The sequence below is a fragment of the Ursus arctos genome, unplaced genomic scaffold, assembly GCF_023065955.2.
Source record: "Ursus arctos isolate Adak ecotype North America unplaced genomic scaffold, UrsArc2.0 scaffold_14, whole genome shotgun sequence".
Classification (NCBI taxonomy): Eukaryota; Metazoa; Chordata; class Mammalia; order Carnivora; family Ursidae; genus Ursus; species Ursus arctos.
This window is the reverse complement of record NW_026622808.1, coordinates 30814253-30829961: the sequence shown is the minus strand read 5'-3', so window position 1 is coordinate 30829961 and position 15709 is coordinate 30814253. Positions and strand designations below refer to the sequence as shown.

The window sequence follows — 15709 nt, the reverse complement described above, 5'->3', positions numbered from 1 at the left end:
CCTGCCCACTACAACCCCGTCAGCTGTTCCTCTGAGGATACCGGAAGCCAGACCTTTGTTTTAGGCCTGGGCCACTCATGGTTGCTGGCCGGCCGGTCCAAGCTGACCATGTGGCCTCTGCCTCAGTGACCCCACAGATGCCGGTCTATTCAAAACTGACCCAAAACCATACCCCCTTCTCCCCACAAACCACCCTCAGTCAAGCCACAGACATCTCTCACCTAAGATGTGGGTCCCTTTTGCCCACTGTCGTTCTGCTGAGCACCTGGCCCCAATTTGACCATGTCCCCCCACCCTGGCCTGAGGATAAGGGCTCACCTGAGCCTGGCATTCCAGGCCCCTAGTCCAATCACCACTGCTTCTCTGGCCTCTCCGCCCCTCTCCGTCTGAGCCACAACCTCTGGTCCCAGCCTCCGTCCATCCTCTGCCCCACTGCCGTCTGTGACTTGGGCTTTTGGTCCTTAAGCAGGAGCCCGCCAGTCTCTTCATGGCCATCACCTGGACTGACCCTCCCAGAACTTGGGTGGACCCCTCAAACTCTGCACACCCTGGCTTTCTGTCCCTAGAACCACACCCACGGCCTGTCCAGCAGGTCCGGGCTGGGCTGGGTTCAGGGCTTCAGCCGTCAAGGTAGCCTTTCCGGCTCTGGAAGAGCATGCGGGGTCTCTAAAGCATAGCACTGGGGAGGGAGAGAGCTATCTGCCTGTCCCGCCTCTGACCTGGGCCCCATGGCCTGAGGCTGCAGTGCTGGGGGATATGGGAGTCCCTGCAGGGGTCGGGACTCACAGGTAGGGTGGTGGCAGTGCTGAATGCCATGCGGTCTAGAACTGGAACTGGAAGAGGAGGCTGCCATGCCTGGGCTTCCCACACTCCTCCAAGAGGCCTCGACTAGCTCCTCCCTCCCTTTCCAGCTCAGCGCAAGAATGTCAGACAGGGCCAGCCCAGTCCCTAATTTGAACGGGCCAGGGTCCCAACACCACCCCTCCCATGAAGGCAGGTCAGGAGCAGCCACACTCCTCCTCAGGCCCTGGGGCTCAGCTGTAAGAGGTACTGAGGCCCTGTGGCCGCTGCCAGGGAGCAAGCCGTGGGGAGGGGGGGAGGTCAGTGACCCCAGGAGGAGGTGGTCTCATGATCACGTCTGCAGGGGCCCCAGTCTACGCCCCACCAGCCTTGAGGGCCCTCAGTGCTGGGGGTGGGGAGCCCCCAAGGGCTAGTTAGGCCCAAACAGTCCCTGGGCGGGCATGGAACTGCCACTTCCCCAGAACTCCGAGGGACCCCAGGAGGGCTGAGGGCGGGCGGCTGTGGCATCGTGGTGGCATGGTGGTGGGGGGCTGTCTGCCAGGGGACAGGGACGACCGAGCTGCTGGATATCGTGTGCTCCTCCACCTGCTTGCCCTGCCCCAGGCCTGACACCAGCCCTGGCTTGACCTGAGGGGACACCCAGACCTTGCTTCAAACCCCGATCCCACCCCGTCACCTCCTTTCGGAGCTCATACTGGCGCAATACACAAAAATTCCTTAACCACCACCTGGCATCCGGTGCGCCTCCAGTCCACACGCATCGCCACCACTGTCTGCTCAGCCGGTCACCCACCCCAGCACAAGCTCTAGGACAAGTTCCAGCCTCCCCTGGCATCTCAGCCAGCACCCCCTACCCTCCGGATGGCCCAGCCCAAAGGCATTCCTCGCTGTCCCCACACCCGCAGGTCTGCAAACGCTTAGCCCTCCGTGCTTCCTCTGCCCAAATGCTCCCCAGAGCCGGCACCTTTCTGGAGACCTAGCCCTGTCTGCTGCCTCAGAGGTCAGGGCTGCCAAATCGAACCAGGGGTTGAGGGCACGGGTTCTGGAGTCCAGCCCCGGTTCCCAGACTTAGTAACTTGTTACTTACCATTAACCTCTTCACGCTTTAGCTGCCCCTTGAAATCCATCCCTCCATACCTGCTTCACAGGTAAAGCCCCTCCGACCACAACCCTCTCCCCAGCATGAGAGAAGGTGAGTGGGAGCTCCCTCTCCAAACCAGGGGCTCTGCCTTCCCAAGCCCCTGGCATTCTACGGGAACACAAACGTTCTCCCCACCCACTTCCATGAATGACCAATGAGTAGCAGACCTCGGTTCACTGGCAGAGTCAAGGTCTCATGGGTGGCTGTCCCAGGCAGGTGGAATGGTGTTGGTGGTCCCCAGGTTAGAGCTAGCAGCAGGGTAAGGAGAGAAGACTGTAGCTGCAAAGGGGGTGACCCCACCTAGTCAGAATTGCCTGGGTTGTAGTGAACACCCCCTTTCCTGGGACAGGCAAGCAGAAATGGGACAGGGTGGGGTGGGGTCTGATCAGGATAACCTCTTTCAGGCCTGGGGGTCTCCCCACTCAGCATCAGGAGGGGGATGACAATGTCAAGCCAAAGGTGGCTTCTGGCTACACCAGGGTGCCTGGAGGTCAGACTTGGAGGACCTCAAGTCAAAGAAGGAAGCAGGAAGATGGACACTTTGCCAGAGGCAAGGGCAACTGAGGCAGTGCGGTGCAAGTGCCCAGGTGACTGGGCCAGTCTCTCCCCCTTACCTGGGGACGGGGTCTTGCAAGGGGGGGACCTTCTGGTCTCCATAATGCCCCCCAGGGCTTAACCTTCCCCTTGTCCTATCACTATGGAAACCAAGAATTTCCTTCCAGGGTCCCCATAGTAACCGACCCTGTTTCCATGGGGACCCCACACTTCCACATCAGTTCCCCAGTTGCCATAACAACTTCAGGGATTACCAGCCCCTCCCCCCAAGCCTGGGCTCTGTGCTATTCTCCCCATCACCTCAGTCCTGCCCCCTTCAGTTGCCTTGGTAATAAAGACAGGGAAGAGGAAACCCCCAGTTGCTCCTCTGAGGTACAAGCACTAAGGAGGCTATTCTGCCTTCCTTTTCCCCATTTTAAGAGGGTAAACTGAGGCACAGGGAGGCATATGACCCAGCTAAGGTCCCAGAGGGAGCAGAGGGCCTGACCGGGTTTCCATGAGGCAACAGAGCTCATCAGTCAGGGTGAGGGACTAGGGAAGCATGGGCAGAGCAAGGTCGACTCCAGCTCTGATCTGACCTCCCTGGTACCCTGAGTCCTCGATGGCATAACGGAAGAGTTTAGCCTAGGCGCCCCGCCTGGAACCTGAACATCTGTCCTGTTCTGACCTTTGTGGACTTGAGTGCCCCAAATGTCAGGCCCCCCAGCACTCCCTTTCACTGGGGGGGGGGGGAGCTGTTGAGGAACACTTTGCCCCAGCCCAAAGAGGGCCTGCTCATTTGTATGTTATTTTGCATAACTTTGACATGCTGCCCAAAGGCCAGCCTGCTGCATGCTGGTGCTGTTCCCAGTCCTCCTATCCTTGCCCTCCTCCATGCCCTCCCTGCCGGAGCCCCACCCATCGTCCACGCCTCCCCCTCACTCCTGACAACTGGCCTCTCCAGGTGCTTGCTCCTGGGCTTCCTATCCCCTCCGCCCACAAGGTCCAAACTCAGCCTCCTGTGGCACGACCGGTCACTGCTATGGGGCCTGTCTCCTGCCTCCAGCCACTTAGCTGATACCCAAGGCGCCTCTCAAAGTGTGGGGAAAATTCCAAGCAGCGAGCACAGTGAGGGTGAAAATGGGGCCTCCCTGAGCTGAGGTCCAGCTTGGTCAGGGGGACAGGAGACGAAGTCCCCCTCACACGGGAGGGAGAGGGCTCCACGCAGAGGAGACAGCTGGGCCATCCCAGGGTGCAGACCCCCCCCCCCCAGAGGCTTCCTGTCCATAGGACTAGACATTTCCTGCGCAAAGGAACACAGTTGGAAGACTGGGTTGGAGCTCTGATGGACTCTACCCCAAGCGTGTCCCGTGGCCTTGGTATGACCCTGCCTTGGTTTCCCTGGCAGGGTCCCGAGGGGCTCAGACTAAGTGATGTCCAGCGGCACTCTGGCCCTCCTTCCTCCCTCGGAAGCCACCTGTAGCCACCTTCCCCATTTGTGGCCCCCAGCTGACCAGGGCCCACAGAGGGAGGGGGGCGGGCGGGTCTGAACCTGGGGTCTGTAAGGAGAATGGAAGGGCAGAAAGGGGGTGCTCCCATGGGCGGGCCTAGACCCACAACTGGGAAAACAGGTTTGCCAGCTGATGTCAGCTCTCTCAGCTGAGGGGAGGGGCGCGGTTGTTGGGAGAAACTTCTGACTGGGTGGCTGGCTCTCGGGGTCTCTTGACACCCTCTATCAGTTCAACGTCTTCCCTTATCTTCCTCCTTCGCCCAGGCACGCACATAATATAGGTCTCTAGCAGGGCTCAAAGTAGCATAGCCACCACTCCCTGGGAGCCCAGCATAGAGGGGTGGGGACCTGTTCCGGGAGCAGCAGCAGGACCAAGTGGGCAGGAAGGCAGTGCGGGGAGGTTGGCCGAAGCTTCCGGTTTATACTCACATCCTGGATTTGTTTGCCAGGCCCTAGGCCGCCCCCTGACTGCCCAGGCTTCTGGGGCTCCAACCAGCCAGCCCGTGCCCCAGACCTGCGCTGGTGAGGTGAGGAGCTGGAGGGGGAGAGGGAGCTCAGCTGAAATGAGGGCTAAACCCCTCCTGAGGGAATGGGGGGAGGTCGAGCATTTGCAGAGCTCAGCTGGAAGGGGCAGCAGGAGGCAACCACGCCACGCTGGAGGGCCCGTCCCAGGAGCCTGACCTAGACAACCTTCCCCCAGCAGCATGAACATTAACATCCCTCGGACTCACTACCTGGTGCAAGCCCCCCTTCACCTGGCCACAGGTGAAGAAACTGAGGACCAAGAATCTGCCCACAGCCATCAGGGCAATCAGAGGCATGAGGCCCAGGGACAGGTTTCCTTCTGAATCTTTTCCCTTCACAAGGACCAACCCTTGGAGATGTAGACAGACAGGCCTGGGTGAGGGGACCCAGTGGGGCCAGGGAAGCAGGAGCTTTCTCTGGCCCAGACAAGGCAGATGGGCTACCCCCCTGCAGAGTCTAGGCACCCTGAGGTCAGGTCTGGGCCAAATTTACAGACGAGAAGTAGAGACCCAGAGGTGTAAAGAGCTTGCCTTGGGTCACACCAAGGAAGGACTCTACACACGCTGCCTCCTGTCAACGGCCTGGACCTCTCACCACCGAAGTGGACTCAAGATGTCGCGGTCCTTACGGCCTAGATTACAGGTCCCTAGGGCCCCAGATCCAGCCTGCAGTCCTAGCAGACAGTCAGCCAGCCTCTTCACAGAGGGCCAGCTGATCTGGTCATGAACTTCCCCCTAGTGACGAGATCAGGGGCACACAATAGTCCATTGTGCCCAGGGCACACCTGAGCCAGGAGCATGATGCCAGGCAGGTGCAGGGAGGGAGGCTGAAGCTAGGTGAAGAGGAGGGGGGGCGGTACCCGGGGATCCCTCCCTGCTGTGAAAGCAGAAGGAAAGTGGGAGCCTATGTGGGTGAGACAGAGTTTGGGGGACGCCAGGTTCTCAGCTCTGACAGGACACCTGGGTCAGAGTCACTCCCTTCACCTTCTGAGGCTGCATGAGGTCGTCTCTGAGACAGGACAGGGAGCTCAGGAGGAAAGGGCCTCCCTCCGTCCCTTTCAAACATCCTTCTAGTTTGCCTCTCCTATCCTCTCCCTCGGCATCCAAGGCAAATCTTTCTTCTGGCTGGACCCCCAGGTCCACCCAGGGGTGGGGTGGGGGCCTCCTCGGATCAGGGTCAGGGAGGAGCTCATCACTGCCAGCGCACTGACGGGGCGCAGTCTGAGTTGACTCAAATCGGACCTAAGTAGGACGCCCCCTACCTTTCACCCCCTACCCCCGCCTGCCGCCACCCCCCAGCCCACTCAGACCCTTCGGCCATGACCACCCAATAGGGCCGCGCCCACCGGAGAGTCAAGCCCAAATGCAAACTAAGCCTTCCTGTCCCTCCCAACCCAACAGTCTCTCATTTATTTCCCGAGCCTCAGTTTCTCCATCTGTAAAAGGGGAGGTGTCCGGCCGTCTCTATTCGGGCGCTTCTCCTCATCAGGCGCGACCGAGGTTCCGCGGTCCCCACCCAAGAGGCTCTTGTGAGGTGCACGCTCGCTGGGGTCAGCTCCCAGGTATAAGTGCCGGAGGCACCGGCGGGCCGGGGGCGGCGCACACGTGTGTGCGGAGCCCGAGTCCGCCCGCCGCGCGCGCTCAACTACGCGGCCCCGAGAACGCGGGGCGCAGGTGCAGCGGGCGCGGGGCGCGCGGAGCTGGGGGCACAGCGGGAGCGGCGCGGGGCGGGCTCACCTGAGCGTAGTAGAGCAGCCACAGCTCGTACAGCCGCTCGGAGGCGGCCATGTCCCGGCCCGGCTCCGGCCCTGCTGCGCGCCACCTGCCTCCGCCGCCTCCTCCGCGCCGCCCGCCGGTTGCCCTCGGCCAGGCCCATGGGCGGAGGGCGTCACTCCGGGGCGGAGCGGCGCGGTACTACTCGGGGAAGTAGTACTGGCCCCCGCCGCGCTGAGCCACCCAAGTCTGCACGCTCCTCCTCCTCGCGGCCGGCCGCCGCCCGGCTTCCTGCACTTAGCTGCCGCTACCACCGCCCCGCCTCTCCCGGGACCGTGCAAAGGGCGGGGAGGCCGGAGGGAGGAGGAGCTTGAGGTCAGAGCGGCCCGGGAGGGCGCCCCGCAGTCCCGCCCTCAGCGATCCGCGCCCCTTACAGTGCCTCGGGAAGGGCCAATCTGAGCCTCCCGCGCGAGGGTCGCGGGTCGGGGTCAGGTATCCCAGACTCGCCCGCCTCACAGTGCGCCTGGCTGGAATTGCCACCCTTCGTGCAAGGATGGGGTCTCCGTCGCCGGGTAGGGGGGCAGGGGCTGCGGGCCGCGTTCAGATGGCCAGAGTCCTTCAACAACAACCAGCCAGCCACTTGTAGAGTTAACCACGTGCCTGGTCCTGTTCTAAGCGCTTTAATGGGGAGACCGACGTGCCATGTTTTTTGCTCCTATTGTTTGTGGAGCGGGATTGGGGACATCAGAGAGCGGTGCCCTTCGTCTGTCCTGCAGATCCCTGGGAGATTTAGTCAATCCTCACGGGTCCTCTCTTCCAAGAAGCCTCCTAGATGCTCCAGTAGGGGCGTCCTCCACTCTAGGGCCCAGCACTTGCCTTCACATCTTTTGTTTTCTTTAACCTCAAGAGGTTGAAGGCAAGAGGATGTGTCATGCCTCTGTTTTACGGATGGAGAAATTGAGGCCCACATGGGGCAAATGAGAATCACTTGGGTAGCCGGGGACAGTGTGGACAGGCATGGAGGCCTGACTGACTCTTTGCTGGCCCATGGCCACCATCACCTCTGGACCTCTCCCTGCCCCCCCCAACCAGCCTGCCTGGGACGTGAGGGGCCCCCCTTGTGTTGGGCAGGGGTCAGGGCCTTTGTTGGAGCTGGGGAGAAGTTTGTGGAGCCCAGAAAGGTACTATGAGGTAGAGGAACTGGAGTCTGGAGTCCTCCACACCTTGAGTGGCCAAGAGAAGACAGTCTCTCCATTCCCATCCTTTTCGTCCTCCTGACTTCTTCTTGGGCAGCCCCTCCTCTCTGGCCTTTTTTCCTGCCCTGTCCATCCTACCTCTGAACTGACATTTCCTGAGCACCTCCTACCTGTGTACCAGGTACCACCTGTGATCCTCGTACAGCTTCTAGCAAGTCGCCACTCTGGATGTGGGGGAACAGGGCACTGAAAGGCCAGGGTTAGTGGGGTCAAGAGGGTCGTTTTGGAGGGCCTGGACAGAGGTCTTGTGGCGCAGGGGCCTCTGAAGGGAAGTGGGAGGAGTGGGCATCCACCTGCTGCCAGCCTGGGAAGGGAGGCCCCAAGCAGGAAACAGCTTTGCTGAGAGACAAGTCATGGTATGCGTTGGGGGGAGGGAGGCATGGCCTCTGTGTGGCTTTGGGGACCTTGACATCCTGTCAGAAGATCTTTACTTCAGCCCCTGGTTATCGGGGCATGCTGGTTAATGCAGGAGAGAAGACCCTGGCAGCTCCTGCTGGGGAGCAGTGTAGGTCTTGGCCACCTGTTGCAGTCAAGGCCAAATCAACTCTCAGTGTTTCTCAGGAACTAAGCTACCCACTGGACCCACTTTGGGGGTTCTTCTCCAGCTTAGGTAGTCTGACCCTGAGTACTCTGCTGCTTCGGGGCTTGGAGGTGGGAGGGGATCATCCATGAGCCTGGAGGAAATGGCCATCCAGCCACCCCTGCACCGCACAGGCTTCATCTGACCTGAGAGTGGACACAGAAGGGCCTAGGGACAAGGGCATCCAGGGAGTCACAGATACCTGTAGAGGAAGGAAGAGGCAGATCTTTTATTAAACTGGGATCGGAGTGGAGGGTCAGGGAAGACTTCTGGAAGGCATTCGGGCCTTGAAGAATCAGGACACGGGGACAAAGGTGGGTCAAGCGCATTCCAAGAGGCGGGTAGGGAGTGAGCTGTGGTTGGCGCTTGCTTAGGCGAAGTCAGAGCGATCGACGCGCTCCATCCTCCTTCACTCAGGTCTGATTCCACTTGCCGCTTTCTCACTGATTGGCATTGGACGAATCGAGCCTTACGGTCTTTCTTTCGCCGTGCCCTCCCCGAACAGGCGAGGCGAGGCGCGGGGAAAGGTTGGGCGGGCCCTCCTATAGCAACTCAGTATTGATTGGCTTTCAGGACTTCCGGTTCTCCCGTTCTCGTCCCTGGATTGGCCGCCAGAGATTCATCTACTCCCTGGGCCTGCGCGATGCAGGACTAAAGAAGAGGAGGGTGGGCAACATGGCGGCTACTGCGGCTGGTGTGGGCCGGCTAGAGGAAGAGGCGTTGCGGCGAAAGGAACGGTTGAAAGCCCTACGGGAAAAAACCGGACGCAAGGTGAGGAATGCAGAGTGAGGACCGTGGCTGAGGTAGCCAGTGTTCGGATCCAGAGCAGGGACGAGAGGACAGACGACTAGTAGGAAAAGGCAGCTGCTGAGGACGCGCATGCGCGCGGGTGGCGCCTGCGCGAGGAGTCGGAGCCCGCCCACCAAGTGTGCTCGCTGGCGGGGACTCTTTTGGCGCTAGGGCCGTCGCCGCGCATGCGCGGGTTGGGGAGGGCCGTGGTCTGCGCGCTACCAGCCTTTTGGCTACTATCTGGTGTTTCCTTTGTGCGTCTCCAGGCGACTTCTAAGGTTGGGATGCTCGTTAGATTAGGCATGATTTTTTCGCGTGTGAGCGCCCTGATTCACCCCGTTTCCCCATGACCCAGCCGGCCTTCCAGCCTGGTGAAATTCAGTGGATCTAGCAGACCGTCCCCTGTCCTCCAGCGCGCCTTCGGCAGGGCAGTATGGGACGGTGCTCTGGGCTCCCAGCTGCAATCGTTGAGTACAGAAGTCCAAAAAAGAAGACCCATTTCTAGGTCAGGGTGCACCTCAGGGAAAGAGGAGGGCGCTTAGTTCTTCCCAGGCTACTTCTCTGGGGATGGACTTCCTAGTCCTATTAGTTACCAAACTTGGAAGCATCTTCCTTGCTTTTGACACCAAAATGGTTCGATTCCATTTCCACCTCGTTGATCTGTCCGAGTAATCAAGAGGAAGGAGAACTCTGAAGTTCATTACCTGTGTGCAAGCCCTGTCCCTGTCATTTGGGGCTGTGGGACTTGGGACAAACTGCTTCATCTCCTTGAACCTGTTTCTTCATGTCTGCAGTGGAGGATAACAACCCCTCTGTATTAATTCTCACTGGGTTGTTTTGAGATCTGACGGTCATCTGTGAAAAGCACTAGGGACCACAGAGGGTGGAGCTTGTGAGTTCTGCTGTTGTTGGATGAGCAAAAACTACTAATTCTACAAACTATAAAGGCTAGTAAATATCTCGACCTTCGATGGATGAGGGGAAACAGGGACTCAACTTTTGAACTTTAAAGAGTCAGGCTGGTCAGTCTGGCTCCTGTTTCCTTTGTGCATGGCCCTCCTGTGGGAAAGTGAAAGAGGAAGTAATAGAGAGTGAAAGCTAGCCAGATTGGCTTCTGCTTTTGTTGGCAGCTTGTTGGCCCTGTCAGACGGTTCTACTTGAAAACTGCCAGGCCTAGGGAATCTCAAACCTCAGCTTTTCGGTGGCTAGCCAGCCTGTGATGTTGGCTTGAATTTGGGGCCCAGATTACTGGGACTGGGCTTAAGGTCAGAATACAAAGGACAGCATAGCATCCTCAGGGCCCGTTGCCTCGGGAAGGTTGCCCAGGCCGTCAGGAGAACTGTCTTTATTTTTTTTTTATTTTATTTTTTAAAGATTTTATTTATTTATTTGACAGTGAGAGACAGCCAGCAAGAGAGGGAACACAAGCAGGGGGAGTGGGAGAGGAAGAAGCAGGCTCCTAGCGGAGGAGCCTGATGTGGGACTCGATCCCAGAACGCCGGGAGCACGCCCTGAGCCGAAGGCAGACACTTAACGACTGCGCCACCCAGGCGCCCCAGGAGAACTGTCTTTAAAGAGGGATTCTCTCGATGGGCTGAAAATATGGCCTGATGTTGTTGTTGTTGTTTTCTCAATTTTTTGTTATTGTGGCAGAATACATGTAACATACAGTTTACCATTTGAAATAATGTTATATAACTATACCACTATGGCCAGAGCTTTTTCATCATCCCAAATGTAAACTCTGTCCCCATTAAACAGTAACTCCCCATTACCCTCCCACCCTAGCCCTTAAACCACTATTCTATTTGATTACTTTGGGTATCTTACATAAGTAGAATCACACAGTATTTGAGTTTCTTTGGCTTATTTTGCTCAGCATAACATTTTTGAGGTTTATTGATGTTGTAGCGTATGTGAAATTTCATTCCTTTTTAAAGCTGGATAATACTCCTTTGTACTATACCACATTTTATCCATTCATTTTGGGTTGCTTCTAACTTTTGGCTGTTGTCAGTAATGAATGTATAAATATCTGAGCCTCTGTTTTCAGTTCTTTTGAGTATGAACCCAGAAGTGGAATGTTTGGATTATGTTAGCAGTTCTGTGTTTAACCTTTGAAGGAACTGCCATGCTATTTTCCACAGCGGCTGCATCATTGTACATTTCCAGCAGCAGTAGACATGGCCGTATTCCAGTTTTTCCACGTCCTTGTCAACACTTGTTATTTTCTGTTTTGTTGATTATAGTCATTCTGTCGGGTGTGAAATGGTATCACGTAGTTTTCATGTGTGTTTCCATGGTGATTAGGGAGTGATGTTGAGCATCTTCTCATGTGCCTATGGCTATTTGTATATCTTCTTTGGAGAAATGTCCATTCAGGTCCTTTGCCCGTTTTTTTTTTTTTTAAGATTTATTTATTTGGGGGAGACAGAGTTCGCGCTCATCCGAACACACACAAAAGGTGCGGGGGAGGGACAGAGGGAGAGAGTCTTCAAGTGGGCTCCCCACTGAGCATGGAGCCACAACCCATGAGAGCGTGATCTGTGCCGAAACCGAGAGTCCAACGCTTAACCGACTGAGCCACCCAGGTGCCCGTTCACCCATTTTTTAATTGACTTTTGTTGTTGTTGAGTTGTGGGAGTTCCTAATATATTCTGGATATTAACCCCCTATCAGATATGAGATTTGCAAATATTTTCTCCCAATTCCAAGGTTGTCTTTTCACTTTCCCAATAATGCCCTTTGATGTACAAAGTTCTTAATTTTGATAAAGTCCAGTTTATTTTTTCTTTTGTTGATCCTGCTTTTGGTGTCATACCTAATGAACCATTATCAAACCTTGGATCCTGAAGCTTTTCCCCCATGTTTTTTTCTAAGAGTTGTTTTTTTGTTTGTTTGTTTGTTTGTTTGTTTTTGTTTTAGCTCTTATATTTAGGTCTTTGATCTATTCTGAGTTAATTTTTATGTATGGTGTAATGTAAGTGTCTAATACAGTCTTTTGCATGTGAATATCCAGCTTTCCCAATACCGTTTGTTGAAATGACGTCCTTTCCCTATTGAACGTCCTTTCCCTGTTGAATGGTCCTTTCCCTATTGAATTGTTGAAAGTCATTTGGCCATATCTGTGAGACTTTATTTCGGGATTCTGTATTCTATTCTATTGGTTTATATGTCTGTAATTATGCCACTGCCATACTGTTTGTTTTTTTTTTAAATTTATTTATTTATTTGACAGAGAGAGAACACAAGCACGGGGAGTGGCAGGCAGAGGGAGAGGGAGAAGCAGGCTCCCTGCTGAGCAGGGAGCCGATACGGGGCTCCAGCCCAGGACCCCAGGATCCTGACCCGAGCTGAAGGCAGACGCTTAACCGACTGAGCCACCCAGTCACCCCAACCATACTGTTTTGATTACTATAGCTTGTAGTGAGTTCTGAAATCAGAAAGTGTGAATCCTCTGACTTAGTTCTCTTTCAAGATTGTTTTGGCTTTTTGGGATCCCTTGAGATTCCATATGAATTTTAGAATGGATTTTTCTGTTTGTGCAAATAACACCATTGAGATTTTCATACGGATTGTACTGAATCTGTAATTCATTTTGGGGAGTGTTGCCATCCTAACAATATTAAGTCTTCCAATCCATGAGCATGGGACGTCTTTCCATTTATTTAAGTCGTTAATTTTCATTCAGGTCTTTAATTTTTTTCAGCCATGCTCTCTAGTTTTCATTGTACAAGCCTTTAGCTCCTTGGTTAAATGTATTCCTAAGTATTTTATTCTTTTTGGTGCTGTTGTAAATGAGATTGTTTCCTTAATTTCCTGGTCTGATCGTACATAGCTAGTATACATAGAAATGCAACTGATACTTGTTGAGTTATAGAATCGACATCCTGGAACTTTGCTTAATTTGTTAATTATTCTAACAGTTTTTTCATGGACTCTAAACATTTCTGCATATAGAATATCATCTGTGAACAGAGACAATTTTACTTCTATTCCAATTTGGATGACTTTTATTTCTTTTTCTTGCCTGATTGCTCTGGCTAGAGCTTTGAGTATCATGTTGACTAGAAGTTGTGAAAGCGGTCATCCTTGTTTTGTTCCTTATCATGGAAAAGCTTTCAGCCTTTCACCATTGAGCGTGACATTCACTATGGGTTTTTCAAATATGGCCTTTATCATGTTGAGGAAGTTTCCTTCTCTTCCTAGTTTGTTGAGTGTTTTTATCATATCGCTCTCATATCAAAGAGAGTTGAATTTTGTCAAATGCTTTTTCTTCATCAATTGAGATGATCATGTGATTCCCCCCCTTCATCCTATTAGTGTATTGCATTAATTGGTTTTTGTATGTTGAACTATTTTTGCATTGCAGGAGTAAATTCCCCCTGGTCCTTGGTCCTTGCTGGATTCAGTTTGTTAGTATTTTGTTGAGCATTTTTGCTTCAGTGTTCACGAGGGATATGAGTTTGTACTTTTCTTGTAGCGTGTGTGGCTTTGGAATCAGGGTAAGGCTGAACTCATAAAGTGAGTTAGGAAGTATTCCCTCCTCTTCAATTTTTTGGAAGAGTTTGAACAGGATTGGTATTATTTCTTCTTTAAATGTTTGGTAGAATTCACCAGTAAAACTATCTGGCCCTGGGCTTTTCTTTGTCGGGAGGGTTTTGATTACTTACTCAGTTTCCTTATTAGTTATAGATGTATTTAAATTTGTTATTTCTTCATGAGTCAGTTTAGGTACATTGTGTATTTCTAGGAATTTGCCCATTTCATCTAGATTTTCCAGTTTGTTGGTGTATTGATTGCTACTTTAATTGGGTTTAATCTTCACATTTCTGGCTTCAGAAAGCTCTTGGCCATGAACTCATTTCTAAAAAAATGCGCAGTCGGAAATCACATGGCTTCTATCTTAGAATTGAGACTTCACTGGCCTTTGGAGTTTCCTTTCATTCTTTTTAAGGAAGAGTTATTGTGAAGCCACATTCTTGCTACATTGGAAACCTTTTCCTTTCCTGGTGCGTCTTTCCTATCCAGGAGCTCCTGATTTTTCTACTTTCTCTAGTCCTTTTCGTGCAAAGGGGAAGTTAGAATTTTTTGTTGACTCTTCAGTTTCCAGGCTGTGGTGTCAGTGGGTGGATCAGTGGCCGGTGATGAAGTGTTGTTCGGCTTGGTTTTAAATGGGTTATTGGAGCTGGTAATTCAGTCCTTCAGTAGACGTGTAGTGGGTCCGTCCTGTGCGCCAGTCACTAGGCACTAGAGGTATAGTATTGAACAAAGCAGATAGAAGTCTCTGCCCCAAGCAGCTTGCAGTTAGCTGGAGAGACAGTCCGACAACATACATACTGTTAGATAGAGAAGGTGCAAGAAAAGGAAAGAAGGAAAGTGGGATGGGGAGTACATAGTGCCCCTGTTTTTCTCTGTAGCTCGTAACGGTTTAATTTTGTTTATTAAAGACAACAGTGTTTTCAGATTTAACATGGAAATGATGCCAGTTGCTTGCTTTATCTTATCTAGGTCTTGATGACTACCCTGAGAAGAAGGAAGGAGGAGGGTTAATTTATAGGTGGAAGCACTGAGGCTAATAAATGTGAGGTGGTTTGCCCAAGGTCAGCCAGCTGGAAGGCAAGTGAGTGTTAGCTTAGGAGAGGCCATGAGAACAGGTGGTGACTCTCTTTATGTACTGACTTGGACCGGTTGCCCAGGTGCAAGGTAGGGGAGAAGCTGGAGAAACCAGTTGTATACTTGCTAGTAGCTTTTGGTTTTTGTGAGTTACACACTCAAAAACAAAACAAAACAGGGGCACCTGGGTGGCACAGCGGTTAAGTGTCTGCCTTCGGCTCAGGGCGTGATCCCGGCGTTCTGGGATCGAGCCCTACATCAGGCTCTTCCGCTATGAGCCTGCTTCTTCCTCTCCCACTCCCCCTGCTTGTGTTCCCTCTCTCGCTGGCTGTCTCTATCTCTGTCGAATAAATAAATAAAATCTTTAAAAAAAACAAAACAAAACAAAACAAAAAAACAACAGTGGGAAAAGAGTACAGGCCCCAAGTCCAGTCTGCCCTGATGGGCATGTCTTAATCCCCTCTGGATCCTGATTCTGGTCCTCCTTTCCCCTGATGAGGATGGGGATGCCCTTATTTGCCACAGTTTTGTTTTGTTTTGTTTAGTGGTGAAGTACATATAACCTAAAATTTTCCATCTAAGCCTTTGTCAGTGGCATTAGTATATTTACAATGCTGTATAACCATCACCACTATTTCCAGAGTTTTTTCATCACACCCGACAGAAACTCTACCCCCATCAAGCAGCGACTCCCTATTAATCTTATCCCAGCCCCTGGCAACGCCTCATCTACTTTCTGTTTCCATGAGTTTGCCCATTCCAAGTACCTCATGTAAGTGGAATCTTACAATATTTGTCCTTTTGTGTTCGGCTTACTTCACTTAGCATAAGCATAAGTTTTCAGGATTCATCCGCGTTCTAGCATGTAAGAGAATGTTGTTCCTTTTTAAGGCTGAATCATATTCCATCGTAGGTATATACTATAGGCAGTGGGTGTTTGTTCATTCATCTGTTGATGGACACCTTTTGGCTATTGTCACTAATGCTGTCATTGGCATATTGGTGTACGTGCTGGCTCACAAGTATTATTTGAGGCCCTGTTTTCAGTTCTTTTGGCTGTATACTGAAGGAGTGGAATTGCTGGGTCAGATAGCAATTCTGTGTTTAACTTTCGGAGGAACCGCCAGCCTGTTTGCCACCGCGGCTGTACATTTTCCGCTACCACCAGCAGTGCGCGAGGGCTCCAGTTCCCCTACAGCCTTGCCCATCACTTGTTTTTCTTTTTAAGAAAATACAAGATGGGGG

General features: G+C 53.0%; 2 protein-coding genes across 3 annotated transcripts in view; one reads left to right on the top strand and one right to left on the bottom strand.

Moving 5' to 3' along the window:
- Nucleotides 1–6605, bottom strand: part of NBEAL2 (neurobeachin like 2) — a 29802-nt gene extending 23197 nt beyond the window's left edge. Inside the window, 1 exon segment of the mRNA XM_048227132.2 lies at nt 6248–6605. Coding sequence (XP_048083089.2) covers nt 6248–6298 — 51 coding nt within the window. The 5' untranslated portion in view covers nt 6299–6605.
- CCDC12 (coiled-coil domain containing 12) overlaps nt 4402–15709 on the top strand; it is a 59394-nt gene continuing 48086 nt past the window's right edge. Inside the window, exons 1-2 of one of the 2 annotated variants that reach the window (XM_026500697.4) lie at nt 4402–4513; nt 8633–8830. In XM_026500697.4, coding sequence (XP_026356482.1) covers nt 8735–8830 — 96 coding nt within the window. In that variant the 5' untranslated portion in view covers nt 4402–4513; nt 8633–8734. Of the gene's footprint in view, nt 4514–8632; nt 8831–8862; nt 9127–15709 lie in introns of those variants that run through there. The other variant, XM_057311688.1, reaches the window with a different exon arrangement.